The 24,252-nt window shown below is 40.2% G+C and overlaps 1 protein-coding gene across 4 annotated transcripts in view; it reads right to left on the reverse strand.

Annotated features, from left to right (window-relative positions):
• Positions 1–11,797: 11,797 nt before the first annotated feature.
• FERMT2 (FERM domain containing kindlin 2) overlaps positions 11,798–24,252 on the reverse strand; it is a 93,238-nt gene continuing 80,783 nt past the window's right edge. For 2 of the 4 annotated variants that reach the window (XM_073895233.1, XM_073895235.1), the window contains 6 exons: positions 17,556–17,662; positions 17,197–17,418; positions 14,705–14,725; positions 13,940–14,064; positions 13,476–13,617; positions 11,798–12,071 (listed from right to left, as the gene is read on the reverse strand). In XM_073895233.1, coding sequence (XP_073751334.1) covers positions 11,898–12,071; positions 13,476–13,617; positions 13,940–14,064; positions 14,705–14,725; positions 17,197–17,418; positions 17,556–17,662 — 791 coding nt within the window. In that variant the 3' untranslated portion in view covers positions 11,798–11,897. The remainder of the gene's footprint in view (positions 12,072–13,475; positions 13,618–13,939; positions 14,065–14,704; positions 14,726–17,196; positions 17,419–17,555; positions 17,663–24,252) is intronic. The other 2 variants (XM_073895234.1, XM_025870030.2) reach the window with 1 other exon arrangement.

A 24,252-nucleotide genomic window follows, 5' to 3' on the forward strand; every position in this document is an offset into this window, starting at 1 on the left:
TTTGTACTTACTGTTTTCTTTCTAAAGAGCACCTGTGTCTGGGATGTTTCGCTTGTGCTAGTATTTAAATTGGCTCTGTTATCTAACTTCAAAACAGCTAGCGGTAGGGAGAGAAGACTAAGATTTTTGGAGCTAAAAATAGCAAAATAAATAATCTCCAGCTGGCAAATAAAAAAGCAAGCATGTAACCATATTCAGTCTCAGGCCTGGAGTACAGTTCCTTGAGTTTCTTCCCTTCGTGACTGTCCTGTTGCCTCCATGTTTTCACATTGTTAAAGGCTAGTCCCTTTCTTTGTGGCTGCAGTTCTTTCCCTCATTTATTCAAGGAGTACATCAGAGGCACTGGGAGGTAGGGATGGGCATTGCCCCCTTAGTTCTAGAGCTGGGACACACTAGCTTGTGGGGACACAGGGGGTTGTCCGGGAAGGCCTCCCCAAGAGGTCTTGAGCGGGGGCCCTGTCGGATGGGAAGGGCCCCGCTGGTCTCTTTTTCTTGCTTTACATAGTGTTGGTTATAGTGTTAGGTTTTCGGTGTCATTTTTCCTTAGAGGACCTAAATGGAATTTGCCAGAAAGAGCTGGCTTTGAAAACTTAATTGTGGCGATCATGTTTCCAAATCCCTTACAGAGATCTCTCTGAACACCACAATATATTTTGTTTTAGAAAAGCAAATTTAGGCACATCTGCTCAGGGTCAAAGTTCTCTGCACACCCCTTACCGTGTTGCCGAGATTCCCACGCTTCGGCAGCCTTGCTGGATGGGGTGGTTTCTCTCCTTTCCTTCAGACCACCCCTGAGGACGTGCTCACATGCTCATGTCTGTTTCTGGCCCTTTCCCCTCCCTCCTCAAATGTAAGGAGCATCTTTTAAAATGGGAATTGGCCTTCCCATGGGTCTTCTGTGACATCTCGTTTTTGGAAGCTTCAGCGTGTTCTTCTCCTTTATCTTGTACTTCAGTAAAACTTTTTTGAGGTTTCTCATCTTTGTTCCTCCGCTGCTTCTTAATAATATGAGAATTTATGCTAATTAAGGTGTTAGCTGACGCTTCACATGTGCATGTTATTTTCTGGTTTCTTCAGGATGATTTTCCGTAGTTTGTCCCCCTCATATTCTGGTTTCCCCGTCTGTACTTCTGAAACAGTTGGCTTAATTTTGCTTCACTTGAGTAACTCAAAGACATACTAAATTACCTCACAGGATCTCTCTGAGTATTTTAATCAGTTTCTTTTTAAAGAAAAAAAAAATCCCCCTTTTAGGGATAATACTTAGGAATTAAATATTTAAACATTTTTAGGGATTAAATGTTTTCACAAAACATTTGAGCACCCGCTGTTTCCTCCTGTTAGGACTGAGATTTTCTCACTGACCTGGATGGAGCCTTGTTTCCAACCCTCCTGCTGTCCTGCCCATCTCCTGCACTTTCCTCCATATCCTTCGAGGCCTGCCGGCTGGGGTCCCCCTAGTCAGGCGGTTCCCAGGGTTGCTCTGACCCCCAGCGCTCTGTGACTCGTGAGCACTTATCACATCCATCAGCCCCTTGGCAGTTAGTCATAAACGGCCGTGTGGCATGTACCAAACTTCTTGCGTACTTGTGCTGCCTGTCATGGTTATAAAGTCTTTTCGTCGCTGGGCCCTGAATCACTTAATATGTTGTTCTCCTCAGGGCTCAGAATATGGGATTTATTAAAAATAAAGTAGAGGCTCCTTGCCTCTACTGCTCCCTCTTCAGCTTCAGCAAACTACTTTGGTTTTCAGCTCTCCAGAGCGTTTCTTCCCTTTCTCAGAAGACTAGTCAGCCATGCAGCTTTACCTGCCTCACTGAGGAGTACATCGGAATGAGTAGATCTTCTCCTAGAAGAAAATGAGCTGACTGGCCTCCAGTGATCTGGGACCTTGTATTTGGAGATGGAACTCAATTAATTATGTGCCAAACAGCTATTATACACATCTCCCCTCCGCCACCCACTTTTAAAAAAATAGTTGCCTAACAGATTGCAAAAGATTATATATCCCGGGCTTTTATGGAACACAGCTTCTTAGTGTAATTTCTTTCTTTCTTTCTTTCTTTCTTTTAAGATTTTATTTATTTATTTGAGACAGAGAGAGAGGGAGAGTGAGAGGGAAAAACAGACTCCCTGCTGAGCGGAGAGCCGCACACCAGGCTCGATCCCGGGTCCCTGAGACCATGGCCTGAGCCGAAGGCAGACACTTAACCGACTGAGCCACCCAGGAGCCCCTTAGTGTAATTTCCTAGAATAAAATCAAGGGCAAGGTTTATAATCAAATCTCATAGGTTTAGAAGTCATTTTTGTTTAGAGATCAACATGGTTTGATCTCAGGCAGTTCTTGGGACTAGAGGAAACATTGTTAATTCGTGTTGTTTGCCTTAAAAAAAAAACCACAAAAACTGGAAGGCCGCATTCCACAGATTTGTCTTAACCAGTGATGATTAAAGAAAACGTCTGTCCACTTCCCTCTTTAAAAATCTTCATAGGAAGAATTCTGGGCATGTGGAGAGTCAAGTAGACAGTGTAGACCTCCATCTACAGAGCAGCAGGGCCTGGACAGGGGCGTCACAGGGAACTTAGTTCCAGCTTCCCGCTAAGACTAAGTAGAACGTCTTTACTCTTCATTATGTGGTTGCTTTCAACAAAATTTATGAGAAAGCAAAAGGAAGTTTCTAAAATACTGCCAGATGGCAAGTACGTGGATCGATGAAATGAGGCTAAAAACCCAATCAAAAAAGAAAGATAACACATTTAGGACAAGACAGGCCTCTTTTGAGAATACCTGAAACTGAAGCATTTGCAAAACTTGTGTGAAGACATAGGCTGTTTATACAAAATTATTTCTTGAGTTGGAGATTCAGAAATAAAACTCAAACCTGAGTGACAAAGATGACCTCAAAACAGTCTCCGATTTTCTGCCTATTCTGTGCTCTCGTTAGCTAAGTTTCATTCCTATTGAGGCTATTTGTGAAAAGCTGGCTTCCTTTTCCCCATCTTTGGTACAGATTAACTGGTACTGTCCCCCTCAAAACAAACGGTGGCTTTTCAAAATGTCCCCTTATAGGAAAACATATATATAGGTCTTGCTTAGTCCATGATGCTGTGTTTTTTCCATTCTCGCTGAAGCTGCCCTGAATTAGCTTTACTCATTTTTTCGAAAGAGCCTTTTTTTAAAATTATTATGTTAATCACCATACATTACATCATTAGCTTTTGATGTAGTGTTCCATGATTCATAGTTTGCGTATAACACCCAGTGCTCCATTCAGTACGTGCCCTCCTTAATACCCATCACCAGGCTAACCCATCCCCCCAGCCCCCTCCCCTCTAGAACCCTCAGTTTGGTTTTCAGAGTCCATCATCTCTCATGGTTTGTCTCCCCCTCCGATTTCCCCCTCTTCATTCTTCCCCTCCTGCTATCTTCTTCTTCTTCTTCTTTTTTTTTAACATTTAATGTATTATTTGTTTCAGAGGTACAGGTCTGTGATTCAAAAGTCTTACACAATTCACAGCGCTCACCATAGTCAAAAGAGCCTTCTAACAGTTTTACCTACCTGTAATCACTCTTTACTCTGGTACTTTCTGTATGAACCAGGGACATTTTCAAAACAAACAAATCAAAATAGACTCCAGGCATTTTCAAGATTGTCCTGCTACATAGCAGCGGTTTTTATCGACATTGCCCATCCTGTTGATTTCATGCTCATACATTTATGAGGCACTTTCAAAAAATCATGAAAGCCTAATTTCTTGAGAATCACATCTTGTTCAGAATTCCTCTCTCATAAGGTCAGCCTCTGTAGAAGGTGCGTTCTCAAGTACAGGAACGCCTTTTATATGAATTCAGGCCGCAAGAGAAGATGTCAAGTAAGTTCCTTGGCTCCTCTACTCTGACTTTAGTAATATTTGAGTTGACATCTTCACACCTGCTTGAGTAACAATGCTGTCATTTGTATACTGACCAGAGCCTTGAGCTTAAAGTTGACTTTCTAGTTGAGCTGATGGATCTGTTCTCTTTTTATCCAGTCCCTCCTAACTAACCCCACACATTTACAGAATAATGCTGTGGGCTGTGAGCATGAAACAGAGCAGAGCCAGCTGGACCACAAGGGGACTGAACCCCTGACCCTGGGCTCATTAGCTCCATTCTGAAACTAGGGCAGCCAAACAGTCAGCCAATTAGTGATTCACTGGGCAGCAGGGGCCAGACCCTTGTGCTGATCTAGTCCAGACCTAGGAAAGTATGTCAGAAGCAGAGCGGCAGCCCCTCTTTACCCCCCATACTCCCTATACCCATGAGGCCACAGTGATTCTTAGCGTCACACTGACCTTTAGAATCACCAACAATCTGCCTTTTAAAAATGCAGCTTTTACTCTCCAGTAGAAGAGGAAAATATTTGCCACTTCCTTTTTTTTTTTTTTTTTTTAGTGTTTCAGAAATCTTGTACATTTTTTCAACTTTAATCATACTGTGTGTTCTGCAGCTAAATTTTTGGTTCAGCATTGGGTTGGGATTCATCCATGTTTGTGTATCGGAATTTATTTATTGCTATTTTGATTCCATTTTATGACTAATTCAGTCTACTCTGATGGACAATTTGACTATTGCATTTTTTTGTTATTGTAAGTAGTTTTGCTGTGCATATTCTTGTGCATGTCTCCTGGTATGCACATGCAAGAGTTTCTGCAGAGTATATACATACCTAGGAGTGGAAGTGCAGGGTTGAAGGATAGATCTCTAATTTTACCAGCTGATGTCAAAGTGCTTCTGAAGTGCTCAGTTCCAATTTGTACTCCCACCGACAATAAGTATCCTGGTGGTTGGTTCCCCGTCTTAGCCAATACCAGCGCTTGTCCGACTTTGAAAATTGTACTAATATGGTATGTGTGAGACTGCATTTTAATTGTATTTAAAATTTGTGTTTTTTTCCCCATTTTCTAGAATACTAGTGAAATTGAACAGTTTTTGTAGATTGATTGGCCACTCAGTTTTTCTCTTTCAGGAAGTACCCATTCTAAAGTTTTGTCCATTCTTCTTTTGGCTCGACCACTGAGGAGGTGGGTATGTTTCTATTCTAGATGCCAATCCTGTCCATTATGTGTTGCAAATATCTTCTCCCAATCTGAGTTGCCTTTTTATGCTTTATATCTATAGTTCTCATTTTAATATAATTAATTTGTACTTCTTCTGCCTTGTTAATAACACAAAATCTTCCCTCATCATCACATCAGTATGCTCTCTTCTGTTTTACAGTTTTTCTTTTCACATTCAAGTCTGAAATTTGTGTGGAATTGATTTGGACTACTACACATATGTATGAGGTAGTGATCCGAATTCCTTTGTTTCATAAAGATAATCACCAGCACCATTCACTGGGAAGTCCTCCTGTTTCGTGCTGATCTGCAAGGCTGGCTCTCAGAAATTGAGTTTCCGTATGTGTGCATGTCTGTTTCTGCAGTCTCTGTTTGGACTCTTGTTACTTGACTTACACCGGTGCCAAAACTACACTTCGAGTACAGTGCAACATGACTTCTTGCCATCTGGTGAGGTTAGTCCCCTCACCTGTTGGTCTTTAGGAGTGTTTTGGTATTCTTGGCCCTTTGCTCTCCTGGAATAGAAGAAATGTGTTTTCCAAATGTTCCTTCAAAGAGTTAACTGAATTTATAATTAGGCAAGGAAGATAGAAACAAAGTTTAGATCTTCTGATCAGTAAACCTGAGAGTAAATGTGTTTACCTGAATTTTGTTTGGTCATAAAAATAAAACTCACAAAATACAGCTTTGAGATGAGAATTTGTGCTCATAAAAAGTGTTTTCTTTATTGTGCAGTGTCTACAAACCATATTAATACAGGTATGTTAAACTTGTTAGTTGGTTGTGCTGTTTTTATCACAAATTTAATTAACATTGGACTTGGACCACTTCCCTGAGCAGTAATACACATAATGCCTGGCCATGAGACTCTAATTAGATTTCGTGAAATAAAGGGTCTCAAATTATTTTAAGTGCTTATAATTTTTAATAATATGCAGGCCCATGCACAAATATCAAAGGGGAAACTCAACTAGGAGCGTATGTGTGCTGGTAACTGTTTACTAAGGCAATAGAGAATTTTAATGTACACATTCAGCCTGGGAAACTTTGTATTGTTTATTAAATAAAGCAGAGAAAGCAAGAGAGGAATCAACACAGTGGAAATAAGGTCACCAGATAAGGCTTTTTTTGCTACCCTGTTTCCTGTTCTGGGTGGCTCTGCAATCCACTCTGAGAATTTCATTCCTTTTACCCAGATTGAAAATTTCCCATTTCCTGTCACTCTCTACCACCTCCCCCATTCTTGAGTTGCCAAACCAAAGCAGTTCAGACAAAGACACAGTTAATTTGTCGAAGAGCGTGGAGCTTTCAGTAAACAACTTCTTCCTGGATATTGCTGTGTAGAGATGACTGGACCCTTATCAGCAGATTAAGAACTGACCAATCTATCGTACCATGTCTCCTGGCTCTTCCTTGCCTTCTTCACAACGGCAGAGCTATAAAAAAGAGGGAATGACTACAGTAGCCGCAAAAACGGTTTTTGGGGGGTGGCGGGATTTTTTTGAATCAGTCTACATATTTGGAATAAAGCAGAGCACAGGCGGCAGCTGTGTAGGGTTTTGTATGTAGGAAAGGCTTCAGTATCAGTGATGTTTCTGGCACAAAGGGCTGAATTCCGAAAGCCCTGTTCTCTTATGAATTATCGAAGTGGTAAAGATGTTGCCATGTTTTAAGTGGTTGGTCTAAAACCAGCAGCAGACCTTGTCAAACTTAATTATAGGGATAGAAACAGTTATGAAAGGAATAGGATAGGAATGTGTCTTAGAGGATCCAAAAGAAGTTTTGTGTTAAAAAAAAAAAACTCACATTTCACTGAGAAACTACTATATGCAATGTAGGTGAGTGTTGGGTACTTTAAACATTTCTTTAACTCTGTGTGGTACTTTTTCCAGATAAATTAAGGTCAGAAACCCAGGTTGGTCTGATCCCACTACATCACTAACTAGTAACTAATTAAAACACCTTCGTGAGACTTTTTTTGCTGAAGTATATTTGACCCACAACGTTAGTTTCAGGTGTACAACATAGTGCTTTGGCAAGTCTCTACATCGTGCCATGCTCACCACCGGTGTGGCTGCCATCGGTCACCATACACCGCTACTAAGTACCGGTGACTGTATTCCCTATGCGGCACCCTTTATCCCCGTGATTCATCCCGTAACGGGAAGCCTGTGCCTCCCACGCCCCTTCCTCCATTATGCCCATCCCTCCACCCCCCTCCCTTCTGGCAACAATTGGTTGGTTCTCTGTATTTATGGGTCTGTTTCTGCTTGCTTGTTTATTCGTTGCCTTTGGTTTTTTAGAGTCCACATGGAAGTGAAATCATATGGTATTTGTCATTCTCAGTCTGATTTACTTCACTAAGCATAATACCCTCTAGGTCTGTCCATGCTGTTGCAAATGGTAAGATGTCATCCTTTTTCATGGCTCAGTGATATTCCAGCGTGTGTGTGTGGGGGGGGTGTGTACACACACACATCTTCTTTATCCCTTCATCTGTCGATGGACACTGGTTGCTTCCGTATCTTGGCTGTTGTAAATGATGCTGCAGTAAACATAGGGTGCATATATCTTTTAGAATTAGTGTTTTTCTTTTAAGATTTTATTTACTTATTTGACAGAGACACAGCGAGAGAGAGGGAACACAAGCAGGGGGAGTGGGAAAGGGAGAAGCAGGCTTCCTGCCAAACAGGGAGCCTGATGCAGGGCTTGATCCCAGGACCCTGGGATCGTGACCTGAGCCGAAGGCAGACGCTTTAACGACTGAGCCACCCAGGCGCCCCGTGTTATTTTCTTTGGGTAAATACCCAGTAGTGGATTTACTGGATCCTACGGGATTTCTATTATTAAATTTTTGAGGACCTTCCAGTTTGCTTTCCCACCAACAGTGCATGAGAGGATTCGTTTTTCTCCAGATCCTCACCAACACGTCTTTTTTTTCTAAGATTTTATTTGACAGAGAGAGTGCACATGCACAAGTAGGCAGAGCAGTAGGCAGAGGGAGAGGGAGAAGCAAGGAACCCGATGCGGGGTTCCATCCCGGGACTCCAGGATCATGACCTGAGGCAGACGCTTAACCGACTGAGCCACCCAGGCGTCCGTTTGTCATCTTGAGCCTAACCATTCTGACAGGTGTGAGATGATACCTCATTGTGGTTTTGATTTGCAAAGACTTTTAACATAAAAAAGGAACAAAAACTATGGTATACAGAATGCAAAGAGTATAATCTGCCACACTGTTGTTTTTTGACTTGTGTAAGAGCAGAGGGTCAAGAACTGCAAGCGGCTTTTCTTCTACAAAGTTTGTGTCTCTAGGGGATGGATATGTTAACTAGATGGCAGAAATCCTTTCAGAATATATACATAAATCACCACGATGTACACTTTAATTCTTTTTAAGATTATTTGAGTGTGAGCAAGCATGAGCAGGAGGGGTAAAGGGAGGAGTGAGAATTTCAGGCAGACTCCGCGCTGAGTGTGGAGCCCACCACAGGGCTGGATCTCACGACCCTAAGATCACGACCTGAGCAGAAACCGAGAGTCGGATGTTTAACCAACTGTGCCACCCCAGGCATCCTATACTTTAAATATCTTACAATTTTGTCAGGTATACCTTGGTAAAGCTGAAAAAGAAAATAAGTTCATGTATCTAGGTCCCTGCCCTTTGAAGTTCAAGGTTGTGGTAAAAAGTAATTTGTATCAAGTTGAAATTACTGATTAACTACATCATCAGCAGGTCTCTAACTTGCTGATTTAAGAGAAATAGAGTTGGAAGAGAACCTGGTTGGCCTCCTGTTCCCAGTGCCTTCATGTTCACATGAAACTGAGTCACAAAGCAGAAACCTGAAACTGTCTCTGGAGGCTCTGGCCATGTTGTCTCTGTAGACCACTACCAATGGGGTTCCTCAAGATTCGTGAAGGGTTTTTTAACACTATTGGGTAGGGAGAGGGAATTTTGGTTCTACTTCTAGCTCTACCTTGGCACTAATTAATTATAGCTTTGTTACTTTGAACAGGTCACTTGACCTCTGTGAGTCTAGAAAATGAAGATGGAGTGTGTGAATCTTTAGAAGAGATCATGTACATGAACACTCAGCATGCCTCTTAATGCATGAGCTGGTGTGCAAAAACCATGTGTGTTTCCTCCATATTAAACTATGCTGAGGTTGTAAAAATTCTAAGTTGTAATAATTCCTTGATTTCTAAAATAGCCATATTCAATGAACAAATGTGTTAACTGATCCTAGGTAGAAACCATGAGGCTCAGACCTAGTCCTCGAGGCAGTAATAAATTATTATAGGCAATAATCATAAGGATGATTGCTCTTAAGTTCCAAAAAGGACCAAATTCAGTAGCTGTTTACAGGAGTAAGAAAATTTGGGGCTGTGAGGAAACTTGGAAGTATTCATGGAAGAAAGAACACTTGAGCTCTTTTAAAATTTCTAGAACGCCAGAAAGGTGGGATTTGGGACAGGTAGGAGACTGGAAGTAAGTCTGCGGAATGACATGGTGGCGGGCGAGTGCAAACTGTGCCTGGAGAATGTGGGTCGCCCAGTTTGGGAGATAAGGAGGAGAATGCAGGCTGGGATCCTGACCACAGAAGACCTCTTAGCTCCTGCCTGGGGACTTTGGCTCTTATGCTGTAGTCAACCAGGGTCATCAGAGCTGACATACAGCCAGGGCTGTGCTGGGGCTGAATTAATGTTGAAATCGCTAGGATGGAAAGTGGGGCCAAACTCCCAAGAAATCAGCAGAGTGGCTATGAGACTCTATGGGACTCAGGTATGCTTTCGTCTAAATATATTTCAGGGCTGGGCTCCTGGGTGGTTCAATTGGTTAAGCATCTGCCTTCAGCTCAGGTCATGATCTCAGGGTCCTGGGATGGAGCCCCAAGTCAGGCTCCCTGCTCAGCGGGGAGTCTGCTTTGCCCTCTCCTTCTCCCTCTGCCCTTACCCCACTCATGCACACTCTCAAATAAGTAAATATATATATATATATGTGTTAGGGCTTTTACTGAGTGACTATACAAGTTGGTGACCTGTATTTAAGGTGAGAAAAGGGAATATATTATTTAAATTTTTCTTTTTTTTTTTTTTTTTTAGTGGAAGGAGCCCTTATATTTTAAAGTGAGGTTTGTTAGGACCTGACCTTAGAGTACAAAGAAAAGCCATGGAGAATGTGATCCGAGCTTTGCTTTTTAGAGGCTGTGGCATTGTGGCAGGCACAGGACAAGGACCTGAATTCAGGTGTCAGTGATAACAATGACAAAAGTTTGCCTGAGGGAAAAATGAGCAAGACTTGGCCTGATTAAATGCCAGAGCTAAAGGAGAAAGTCCAGGACTGATGTTTTGCGGTGGAATGAGGATGTAATAGCACTGACAACAGGGAGTAAATTCATACATGTGAGTTGTGGTTTTTTAGACCAGGAGTCAGTTTGCAGTTCAAACAAATTTGGCCCGTCAACAATGTCTGTTCAACTGTCATATTTCTGTTTATATTTCTAATATTTAAATATTATGCAGTTCATTTTTAAGTAGCAGAAAAAGTGACGGGGGGTGGAAGAATCTATATTCTAGAGATTAAGTATCACTACCTGGTGATACTCTGGAATACCAGCAAGCTGTCCTCATAACGCAAGGTGTAGGCAAAAGTTCATCAGATAATTAGTATGTAAACAGTAAAGACAAGAAGTACAAAAAGAAACATAAATAAAAGATTTTGCTTTTATTTAAAATAAAATGCATTTATACAGTCTTTAAACCATGGATTATTGGACAATACTGGTAATCCACCCCTCCCGGCACCCTTTTGGGTTGTGTGAGCTAGGAATTTTCTGACTAGCACCAACGCGGACTGTAACAGCGCAGTGGACGAGAACATGGCCAGTCCAGGCATTAGAGTTAAGGACATTGTGGCAAATCATGACTATAATGCATTCTTAATTTAGCAGGTATGAAAACCACATTAATTATATTTTTAAAAGCATTTAATTAAGGCAAAGATGCTACATCTAAGCCATTTGCTAGTTGTGAGTAGTTTTTTAAAAAAACTGTACAATTTTATAAAATTTGTGTTTGTACATTAGTTACACAAAATGCATACTTCATAGACCTTTACTTCATATTGTAATGCAAAAGTTGCATATTTTAGGCAGACAGTGAATATGCTGGTGAATACTAAAAGTGTTGTAATACAACAGGGTGTAAAAATAAAAACACAAGACAATATACATACATGCTTATTCAAGGACAAAAACAAACCAAGCCTAACGGACTGATAGCATTTTCCTTCAAGGTCAATATCAGGCATCTTTTGCAGGCCTGATTTATTTGGGGGTGGGAGTCGGGGGATGGAGAATCAATGGCTATCAGAAGTAGGTATTTTTAAAACACAAGATCAAATTAAACATACATTAAAACACATGCATTAAACATGATAAATAGACTTCATATAGTTTAAGCCCTGGATCGCTTTAAAGTAGATGGCTTGTGTTTCTTGGTTTGGCTAGCTTAAATTAAATCAGTGATTTTTTTGCTCCTGACTTGCCCACTACTTTAGTTTTCAATTCATGGCCCTAAGGAATGTGTGCCATATTCAAGTCCATATATTGTATCATGATAGCAGATTAATAGTCGTGCTTGTTAGTGCACTTATTAACTGGTCTGGTAAGGCAAAAAAGTTTTCATGATAAAATGATAAATTTCAAGCTTACTTTATTAAGCAGCATATAACAAACAACAGCTTTCAAAGTTAAATATTGTTATGGCCATGGAATTTCATTACACAGTATCTCTATTCACACCCAACCACTGGTAAGTTTGTAGAACATCTCTTCATCTAAACTCTCATTTTGGTCTTTTGCACGTGTTGAGAGAAATATGTAGCCACCGATGAATTCATGAACCACTTTGCAATCTACTTCAGTACAAATGAAGGACAATCGTACTTCATCTGCAAACTCTACCGTGACCTGGAACAAAGACCAAGAACTGTCAGTCCCAGGAAAACTCCGTATGGTTGGGTACAAGCGAAGCTAGTGTTCTATTTAAAGTCTGCCCTCTCACAAAGTACTTGTTGATCCTCAATTTTTTTTTTTAAATCCTAAACTTAATAATGCCTTCAATTCCAAAAGAATGAAGTTTATTAGCCCCTCCACCACTCCTTTTTAGTTTTCATGTTCTGGAAAGACTGAATGCACGGGGTTTAGGTCATTATGTTCCCAATGGTCTCTGGTGATTCAATTAATGAGGTCTCTCTTCAAGGCCTGGGAGAAAACCTACTTCCTGTATTTAATATTTGCTCTAGATATTTAACCTTTAGGTATCATGTGTGAATACAGTAGCCCTCCCTTATCCATGGGGACTATATTTTTAGGCCCCCAGTGGATGCCTGAAACTGTGGATAGTACTGAACCCTATATATACTATGCTTTTTTCCCTTTACATACATACCTATGATAAAGTTTATCAATTAGATACTGTAAGAGATTAACAATAAACAGAATTATACTATAATCAAAGTAATGTGAATATGGTCTCTCAACATATCTTATTGTACTGCACTCACCCTTGTGATAATGGGAAATGATAAAATGCCCACGTGATGGGAGGAAGGTGAAGGACACAGCAGACACTGTGACGTAGTGTTAGGCTACTAAATGGACCTTCTAACAATACGTCAGAAGGAAGATGGGTCCTCTGCTTCTGGACCGTGGTTACCACAGGTAAGGAGGGATACTACTGTATTTCAGAAATATGAGATTCTATGCAGTAAGAGAAACTGATATAACGAACCTAATGATCCTAAAACCCATGGCTTATCAGTAAAACATTGCTTATTTTAAATGCCATTCCTTGTACTCCAAGGCTAGGGCCAGCATGCTCTGTAGTAGTAGCTGTGCCAGGTTTGAGAGCCCTGAGCATCTGAGTTTGAATTCTGACCCTGTGACCAAGTGTGTGGTCATGGCGATCATGGCTGTCAGGCCTCTGAGTGTCCTCCTTTGTAAAGTAGGGCCAATCCAACCACCCCAGCAGGCTGTGGTGAGCTGAGGAATAGGGTATGAATGTAGCAACATCTAGCATCAGCACTGGCGCAGGGAAGGCCCTCAATAAACAGTAGCTGCTACCGTGACTGACAGGGATGTACCATTTCCAGAAAACCAGCTTCTAAGCAGATCCTTATGTTCTTAGAATTCTAATAACTGGGCTAGTTATGAAGTGGACAAGTTTAAGTGGGAGATGAATAACCACCCAGGTTTTATACTTTAAGAGGTGATGATACAAATAATCTACAGAATTTATCGGCCTTTTTATTCTTAATTCACTAATTCTTAGCAGAAGGGCTCTACACGCACTCAAGTTAACACTGAGCTTACCATTTTTATTTCCCAGTTTACGTTCCATTGTTTCATGTTACTGAAACGCCATGTTTTAATTGCGTCTCCTGTGCTGGCATCCATCCTAATCAGTCTGTTGTATGCGATCCCAATAAGTTCTTCTTTTTTTCCTCCCTGGAACCTATAGTATTAAAAACATACAAAATGTTTAAAAACATGTTGGTGGGAGTGGAAGGACATGCTGCTCTGGTTTTCTTTTAAGATGTGCACTTTAACTCTAAAAAAAAAAAAAAATGATACTTTCACATAAGTAAAAATAGAAATCATTTTGAATTTTTAACGTAAAAATTACAAGTACAGAAAATAGGTTTCAATATTCTTTACATTTTACTGTAAAATTGCTCAGTAGATCTCAGTAGGTACTTTAAATGTTTAATTGAAGTAGATTAAGTACAAAGGAACAGATTAAGATTTATACACAAGTGTTTAGGAGAACCACTGACCTTGCAATAAAGTGTGTGATGCCAAATTCTGGTAACGACTGCCAAGCTTGAATAAACCTCATCTTGGCTTCAATTAGACTCATCTGAGCTACATTCTGATGGGCCTCCAAGATTCTTGCTGTTATCTAAACATGATTAAACACCACCTTTACCATCAGACAATATTCTTTTATGGGAGGATCAAGACAAAAAGTAAAAAATTGAATTATGTGCCCCACCCCACAATCACGTATTGTAAGAGTTGGAATTAGGACATTTCTACAGCTACATTTGGGAATTTTAGTAAAATGATGAGTCTTCAAAATAAACCTTGATATATTTCTTCATTAATGTCAGTTCCCATATATCCAGAAATAAGAAGCACAATTAGGAGTACATAACTGCCACGCTGGAGATACATTCCAAGTATACGCACATATGTCGCTGCTTTTATAAAAGGGCATGTTCTAATCCTTTACATGATATGAGTTTTAAATTTAGCACCAAGACACAATTATCAGAGTGAGTACCTGGAATATAAATTTCTAGCAGGAATATTAGCACCTTTAAAGTACTTGAAACCACCATAATAATTTAAAATTTTTTTCTAAAGGAATCATTAGAAAAGTTAACTTTTAATTTAAATTATACTCCCTTTGGGATGATTACTCCCACAAAGAGTGGAAGGAAATTTATCCGTAAGAGGGGATTGTAGCTAGGGCTTTCAATATTTTATGTATTTTTCTTTTTTTTTTTTTTTTTTTTTGGTAAATACGGAGAACTTACCAAATCTCTTATATAGCCTGGCTGTAGATGGCAATGCGAAGAAAGAAAAAGAAAGCAGAAAGAAAAAAAAAGGCAATCAGAAAAATGGCAATGAAGCAAAGAAAAAGTTGCGGTAACCTGCAAACCAAAATTCCAGCCAAAAACCATGCAAAAAAAATTACTTTAGGTGGAAACCAAGCAAAGTAAATGCAAGCATGAAAATGAAAACAAGGAAGCAGCGATTACTTTCCATTTAGGATACTGAGAAACACTTCCACATTATTTTAGATTGTTAAGTGTTACTAAAATTATGGGTAGAAAATTTGTAGGGAAAAATAAAGAGCAAATACCCTTTTCCCTGCTCATTTACCAGTTCTTACTGGTTAGGGTAGGACTAATGATTTTAGTAGCAAAATCAAAATTAATATTCAAAAACCTTTAATGTTTTGAGATTGAGTCCGATAATATGACCCATGCACCGCTTTTCAGAAATAAGCTGAAGGTATAAAGTAAGTGCAGTGACCATACTGTTTCTCTATTTACAAAAGAAAAGCAAACCCCTCAGTTACCATCTGTTTTTTGCATCCTTTTTCCTAGAAGGGAAAATGAAGAGTTGCTATACACTACACTAGGAATGGAGGATGTACACATATTAGTCTATTTCGATTTGTATTGACGGTAAAACAGAGAACAACTTTCTTCTTTAAAATGTAAAAATACATTAAGATATATATAGCAAATTTAAATAATATGTAGTTTTGGGGATTTAAAGTAGATTAAATATAACAGAATCTCTATTGATGGGCCCTGGTAGGAATGAAAGAGCCCATGGCCCGCATCTCTTCCTACTGAACTCCTGAATGCCACTGTATTAGCTTAACAATGACTAAACACCTGACATACAATAGCAACTAGACTTCTGCCTGTCAGCCCTTCCTAGGTCTCTACTTTCTGGGAACAACTTATAAATCTAGTCAGAGAAGGGAGAATTAGGAAAGATTATGCATTTGATAAGATGCCAACATGGAAGACAAGGCTGGAAGAATCCTTAACCATGGACCACACATATACTGGCATCCTGCCAGTTAAAGACAGTCAAATATTCACTGGTTTTGTCCACAAGAGAATTTTCACTTGACAATCTAGCTGAGAAATCAGGGATAGAAAACGATCTTTTTTTAAAAATGAAAACTATCATTTGAAAGGCTTCTGAGAAAACAACTCAGTACCTCTGAAAACTAAACCAACATTTGGCAGTCTTCACAGTTACATTTTAAGATCTCTTTTTCCTGATACCTGATAGTGAAATGATAAGCTTGCTAAGATTTGAAATTCTTCCTCGCCTTTTGAAGGCAAATGAATCCACTTTCAGAAACAAGTTTTTTTTAACAAGTAATTTTCAAATGAAATATTTAAGAATTAAAAAAATGAAATTAGTACTTGATTCACTTTCCCTTTTTAACTTACAATCTACATTCCACAAAGCTCCCCAGGGCAGCATTTCCTCCATTCCTCACTACTCCCACATCATACGACTGTGGGATAAACAATTTCCATGTAGCTTACACAACCTCTGAAACTTAAAAACAAATACTTGGTGATTAAAACTTATGAATATCTATTTTTAGCTAAGTGATTTCAGACCCATATGATAAACATTATATTTAAAGTTAAGAATTAATAAGCATTCTGGGTATTTCATTGGGCCTTTTCAGTAATGTTTTAAAATTATTCTTTAACAGAGATAAAAATGAAACTACATAGAAATGAAATATTTATTTGAAAGGTCTTCTTCACCCCCCACCTCAGACTGAAGCCTTTGCCTTTTATGGCATGATGTTTGGTGTAGCAAATACTGGGGGCTATCCCAAGTGAAATTCCCCTGCAAAGAACCTTTTATGTTGTACCGAAGAACCATTTTCCTAAATAGCAATCCTTTTATGGTATTAATTTCCAGGAAAGGAATTCTAAACAGAGTTAACAAAAGCAGTGAATTTCAATGAAAATTTACCAAACTCTGTCACATCATATAAATCTTGGTTTAGGTTCTTTACTGTTAAGAAAAGACAATGTTGAACTATAGACTATTTCCACCCTTACAAAGTTTATTTCCAAAGCTGGAAAAGTCAATTTCGACAGCAAGAGGAGTTGTTACAGATTTTGTTGGGAAATGCTGGCTGTGCTTTATACCCACACTTCATTATATAAGGAATAAAACCAAGAGCATCCACACCATATTCAATTCCCTGAAAGAACACCCCATTCACAGGGTGGTTTCCTTAGGTTGTTGCGAGTAAATATGCTTCCAACTATCTTACCTCCTTATCTGTGCTATTAAAATGAGAAACTTTTTTTTAAATGACCAACTGATATCTGCAGCCTATTTTATACTCTGGCCACCGGATGTGAAATTAAGATTAAAAGTTTTGTTTAAGCAGGGAAACTAAATTTAAAGTATGTACATAAAATCATAAAACCAGAAGAAAATAGATGAAGTAAAATGAATCAAATACCTGCTTGTTCTTGTACTTTTTTAGATAGCGAGGGGACACCAAACATTCAGGATTTATATCAGTTGTGATCTGCTCTGGTATTAACTGAGGATCTGGGTTTAAATGCTGCATCTTCAGAAAGGAAAGAATATTTTGAACTTCTAAGTTATATGAACTGTCTGCCATGGTCTTGCCTTTGGAGGCTAATCTGCAGGCTGCCATCCAGTGTGCATATTGCTTTTCCTGTTGAAAAGAAATACTAAAATATGAAATGTATCACACGATGGGTCCTTTGAGTATAAAACATAAGGATGACTGGTCTACTCACACTAAGGAATCAAAGAAAAATTGAGGTTTTTATTTTTAATTGGAAAACTTACATTGTCACAACGAAGCCAGATTTCATTCATGCCTTCTGCAACTGGAATCAGGAGTTTAATGTTAAATTTTTGCCCTGAAATGTTTACATCTGGGGTAACTTCACATCCTATAATAAAGAAAGTATTAAAATGGTGAAATTTACTTTTAAGAAATCCCAAGCCAATACAGGCAGCCCTCATTTTATGGTATCTTAACGTGCTGAATTTTGCTGTTTTGGAATCTATTAATTGGGAAGAAGTTTTTCTGCCCAATAACTTTGAAGCGGAGCAAAGAGTCACATCTAATACAGTTTGTGGCCTTCATAAAACTTGACTGAAAAGAGAAGGAAGGGTACTATTAATAAGGATATTACCCCAAAACACCATCCCACATTGTTTTTTAAGATTTGTTTATTTGAGAGAGAGAGAGCCCGACACCACAACCCTGAGATCATGACCCAAGCTGAAACCAAGAGTTGGATGCTCAACCGACTGAGCCGCCCAGGTGCCCCGATATTGTTTTAATATCATTCAGTTCCTTGAACCTTAAATTATTTGGGGTTTTTACGTTTCTAAATGTATAGGGGTATTAAAGCATCTTTCTGTAATTCAATTCTAACTTAAAAAAAAAAAGTCATCAAAACACATTAAGTAGTCTCTCTACCCAACATGGGGCTGGAACTCATGACCCCATACTCTACCAACCAGGTGTCCCAAGAATAAATGACTTTTATGATGCCTTTAAAAAAAGAAAAGGTGTTGTGCGTGTGGGATTCCTAGTTTGAGCTGGGGTCCTATATGGGAGTCTCCTCAGGGCCCTCCTATGCCTCCATGGAAGGAAGATGCCTAATGGCACAAGGGGAGGGGAGAGGAGGGAAAACACAGGCTTTCCTGATCCAACTGGATGCTCCTACACATATGCCTCTTTCCAAAATTCCAGAGTGCTGGAGCACTTAAATATTCACACTTAAAAATACTTCAATTCAGAGAGTGAGCATCTGCACAAAAATGGTTTCTTTAAAACCGTAATTCCTTCATAGATATGACTCAATTCATAAGTTAACTTTATGCGCGATATTTTAGGAGCACATCTACTACAGAAGGTAATGTACACTTACATACTGGGGAAGTCAGCATGAAAATAACTGATATTCAGAACTTTACTGTCAAGTTTTCAGCAACACATAGATTTATGGGCTACAAAATCCATGTAATCGACTCGATTAAGCATTAGCTAGTAGCTTTAGATGGACTGAACATATACTCAGTTAGATGGTGGGATAATGGCTGTCTTAAACAAGTAGTACCCGGTGTAATATAGTGGAGTGGAGCTCTGCATTCTGATTTAGGTTCCACATCTTTCTCTGTCACTTCATAATTATTGCCAATTTATTTAACATCTCTCCCCAAACTTCCCGACCTTAAACTCTACCTCACTGGAATGCTATAAGGACAAAAAGATAATGTACATGTCAAGCTCTTTAAAGGGTATTCCAATTGTCACCCTCAGTACGTCTCAGGACCATCAAGTAGGCTTGTAAACTGTTAGCAGGGCCTGTGGTCGCCTTGCTCTTTGCACTCGAGCAAATTTCTCTGCACAGAGAGTATAAGAAACAAGATAATAAACCTCTATATATCCACCAAATAAAAAGGATAAATTTTAAAACTGAAGTATATTAAAAGAAACAGAACATTTTAGATAAATGGGAGGTCTTCTCTCCAGAAGCAACTCCTATCATGAATTTGGTGGACTTTCTCCCCCTTGCTTTCTTTTAAAAAATATTAGCTACAGCATTTAACTCTTTCTGTGCAAATATTACAAACTATCAGTAAGTTGTGCGGCAATGCATTTAATCTGCAAAGTTAAAACAAAGAGATGTTTGGGGGCGCCTGGCTGGCTCAGTCGTTAAGCATCTGCCTTCAGCTCAGGTCATGATCCCAGGTTCCTGGGACCGAGCCCCACATTGGGCTCCCTGCTCCGCGGGAAGCCTGCTTCTCCCTTTCCCACTCTCCCTGCTTGTGTTCCCTCTCTCGCTGTGTCTCTCTGTCAAATAAAATCTTAAAAAAAACACACACAAAAAAAAGAGATGTTTGAAGATATGTGATCTTCTACAGACTTCATTAATCATTCAAGTGGATTTGAAGTATATAATCCCGTAATAATTAGACCTCTTTTAAAAATAAAATACTGGGGCACCTGGCTGACTCAATTGGAGGAACGTGTGACTCTTGATCTAGGGGTTTTGAGTTTGAGCTCCATGTTGGGTGCAAAGATTGTTTAAATAAATAAACTTAAAAAAAAAAAAGTGGGTGCCTGGGTGGCTCAGTTGGTTAAGCGACTGCCTTCGGCTCAGGTCATGATCCTGGAGTCCCGGGATCGAGTCCTGCGTCGGGCTCCCTGCTCAGCAGGGAGTCTGCTTCTCCCTCTGACCCTCCCCCCCTCTCATCTCTCTGTCTCTCATTCTCTAATAAATAAAATCTTTAAAAAAATAAAAATTAAAAAAAGTAAAGTAAAATACCAAAAAAACTAAAAAGCCCAGAGAGGCAAAGTGACTGGTAACTCAGGTGCTAGTGTAGGTGCAGAGGCACTTAACGAGGCCACATCTCAGCCACATTCACTCCATGCCACCTTGGCTGCCTACTTCAATGGCAACATGCCACACTTCACTATAACCCAATTATGCTTCCTCTGAAATGTTCAATGCAAATAGCCCATTCTAATCACAATCTTCAATCCGCTCCTCAAACTATCTGAGGGACCCTTTGCTGCAACCCCTCAACTTTCTCCCCATCAGCAACATGTTTTCACCTCTTCCTTTTCCTGAGTTCAGCCTGCACACCATTCACCAGGTATCAAGCTCCAATTCCCTAGACTCACTGTCTTTCCATTATACACATTTACCAAAACCTTAACCAGGGCTCAATCCAACCACCTATCTTTTACTTGCCTACATTAGGCTGCTGAACACTCAAAGGGGGGAGGGGGGAATCACAAAACCAAGCAGATAGGTTTCACTAGAAATTCATGGACTCCCAACTTCAACCTGGCCCTCAACACTTGTAGTATTTCTGTGTTTTCAGACATTCTCAACAATGTTTATTTCAAATCTTCTCAGGCCTCCGATGCCATTCACTCTCAGTGGACAACTTCATCTCTTTTTTCCAAGAAAGCCACCAGAAGTGAGTCACAGAACTTCCTGCCACCATGGATGTTAAAGCTAGCTGCCCTCAACTTCCACACAGTGGAAGAGGCACCTCTCCTCTTAAGGCTCTCCTACACAAGTGGGCTGAGTTTTCTGCCATCCCAGGAGGCTTGATCCATTAAAGAGATCTTCTTCCTCTCCCAAATACTAGATTTCTTTCTTCCTTTCTATTTCTAGTGTGATGTTTCCATCAGCATTTAACTTCCTTGAGTTTCTCCCATCTTAAACCACAAAGTGCCTTTCTCCTCCACCTTATACCTCTCTCTGCTATTATTGCCCTCTTTCTCCTTCCTTGTCACAGATAAGGTTCATCAAAAAGCTATCTTTGTTTCCGATTTACTTCTCCGTGACTGTACTTTGGCTCCCATACTCAAAAGGCCACTGAAATCTGCTGAATCTGTTCTTCATCAAGGCCACTAACCACCTCCAATGAGGTGAAATGCTATGGAGGTTTAACAATCTTTATCTTACTTTTCTGTAGCATTTGATGCTATTGATTACTGTCCTTTTGGAAACAACTTTTACCTTAGCCCCCACCATACCTCATTTCCATGGTCTTCATAAGCATTTGATGTTTCCCTTGCAAACTCCTCTTCCTCTAATCTGCCCTGGACCTCAAACATGGGTGTTCTGCAGGGTTCTCTTCTTAGGCCTTTTCATATTACAGACAACTGTTCTAAGGCTGCATTTACCTTTAATCCTAAAACTGCTACCATCAGTATCTGCAGTGCCGATCTCCCAGTGATCCAATGGCCTACAGCGTATATTCAATAGATATCCCCCAGGTACCTCGACTTTAAAATGACCCAAAATTAAACTCATCATCTTTCTCCCCAAACTCAGGTCTTGTACATTCTCAACCCTATTCACCCAACTGCACAAGCCAGAAATAAGTCACTCCCCATTGGCCTCTCCCAAGTCAATCACCCAGGCGGCTGACTGGGCTTCCTGAGGGTCCTCTGAATTGGCACCCTCTTCCCCCTCCATATTGATCACCTTAATCTGGATCACAGTCACCGCTCTAAATTACTCCTCTATACCGTAGCCAATATAAATAGGATGGATCCTTTCGTTTTCATGTTAATAATCTTTCAATGGCACGTCACTGCTGCCAGTTTAAAAAACAATCTCACCATTTTTATCCTCTTAATTCCTGCCAATTTCTTCTGCTATTATCACTCATCTTAGTAGGAATCAGACTCAACAGCCACTACGGAAGTATTCATCCTCCCCCTTGGACTCTACATTCCAGCAGCACAGACTCCCTGTGGTTGCTGATGCTTTTCTCCACACCAGTCTCTGCCTGGACAGCTTTTACCAACTCACCTTCCTTCCATGGACCTCGAATTAGACCTTGGATCTAACTCTGGCATTATTTCCCCCACAAAGTCTACCCTAATTCTCTCCATTGTCACTGAACACTGATGTAGCAAGCACCCTTACCCCTTTGCTCTTCCTTAGATCTGTTACTTACTTTTTAAAGTACTATTGTCCAAATTGTAACTGTTTATCTCCCCAATATGCTCTAAACCCCTCAAGGGGTGGGACTGTCATCTGTTCTTTCTCATGTGTCTAGTATCTAGCACAGTTTACGGCACAGGAATTCACTCAGTATTTGCTTAACTGAATTTTTTACACCTTGCATTTTAGATGTCCAAAGGCCTTGGGAGAGCATCTAGTCTAAAACTCTCATTTCTTAGAGGAAGTTATTGAAAGCCAAAGAGGCTATTTTTCTAAAATCACAGGGCTTAATAGCAGAACAGAATCTATGCCATTTGATTTTTAGACTGGTGGTATCTTTGTTAGTGTGATGTGCTGGAAAAGTGCTCTTTTGGGAGGACCCAGAAGAGGTGGCACATCGTAAGCCATTCTCCATACCAGGACTTGACTTCTCAGTCACAAAGGGAGAATGTTAAGGATGGGGGCGCCTGGGTGGTTCAGTCGGTTGGGCATCTGCTCTCAGCTCAGGTCATGATCCCAGGGTCCTCGAATCAAGCCCCGCACTGGGCACCCTGCTTAGCGGGAAGCCTGCTTCTCCCTCTCTCTCTGCCTACTTGTGTTCTCTTTCTCTGTCAAATAAATAAAATCTTAAAAAAAAAAAAGGTTAAGGATGGAATAGGGGGGGACAGAGAAGACAGATCTAGTCTATATATCAAGAGTGGGTATTCTGGGCTGGTCCTGGGCAACCTAGAAGAGAAGCAAGAACAAAGCTGCAATGGATTCTAAGAGTAACAAATAATGAGAGACCCATGATTTAAACCCATGATTCTTATAAGAGAAAGGCAGTGAGCCTAATTAACTTTTAGGAAAATTACAGAATTCTAACACATGGGCACATCAATCTTCTACCCAGGACAGGGATTTCCTATTTTTTAAAACAACAATTCACAGGATTACTGGGCAGAACACAGATTTGGACATTTTGTTGAAATATAGTAAAAATATCTTAATGTACTATGTAGAAAGGAAAATTAAGACTATAGATCAAGGAAAGCACCTCTGTATTTTAAGCAGTAAATGAAACTGTTTTGGGAATCGTTTTTGTGAATGAGTCAGGGGCCCCCTTCTTGGGTACTTTTGTTCAAATATGGATATTTTTAGTTAGAAAGCCATATTGCTTTACATATAATCATAAATGTACATGCAAAATGTAAAAGGGTTAATGGGCTGGGCCAATAGGAATTAACTCCCTGAACACCACCCTCACAACTGGTCTGCCAAAGGCAAGTGCTACCACCAAGAGGCTAGGACACCAGGAATTCAAGTCTCAACATGAATGCATCTGATTGGAATCAAAACCTCACTGGAAACAAGTCCAGAAAATGTATTTTAGTTTTCTGGCCTTTGTTGTAAAGAGTATGGAATGGTGAGATGCCAATCTACTGCATCCTGCATCAAGCACACTGGTGCCAAGGATGTGGTGAGTGCAGTTCTCACTGCAAGTGAGCCAGGTGCTTTTAGTAAATATGCCCACAAGTGAAGGGCTCATCAACAATCTGCAAGACCCTGTAAAAAAATCACAGCAGGAAGGAGAAGATTTCCTCTAGCTGCAGAAGAACCAGACCAACCTGGACAGGAAATTCTCCTTCTACCTGAACCACTGCATCAATCAGATAAAGGAGGTGAAGGAGCAGTATGAAGAACCAAAGAAGTCACCCAAATGGCAAATGAAATGGGGTGGGGGGAGAAGGCCAAAGCCAGTAGTAGCTCTGAGCCCCCAGCCCCATCAGCCCAGGCCACAGGAAGCACACTTACCACAAGGGAGTGGAAATGTGTCCAATGACATGTGCCTCAAATACCAGCCCCTAGGGACAGCTCTAGATTTGAAGAGACAAGAGGAAGCCAATGAGATTCAGGTTGTCAGCTAGGAGGAGCCTCAGAGGAGTACCCTGGGGCTACCCCAGAGGCCAGACCAAGAGCTGAGTGTTGAACAAAAATGTGCAGGAAGAGTTACTGGGGAAGAGAAAGAACTTGGTCAAACCCCACAAGTGCCTGCTACCCACCCCGCTGCTGAG

The sequence above is a fragment of the Callorhinus ursinus genome, unplaced genomic scaffold, assembly GCF_003265705.2.
Source record: "Callorhinus ursinus isolate GAN/ISIS: 27379988/994484 unplaced genomic scaffold, GSC_fseal_2.0 scaffold8, whole genome shotgun sequence".
Taxonomy (NCBI): domain Eukaryota; kingdom Metazoa; phylum Chordata; class Mammalia; order Carnivora; family Otariidae; genus Callorhinus; species Callorhinus ursinus.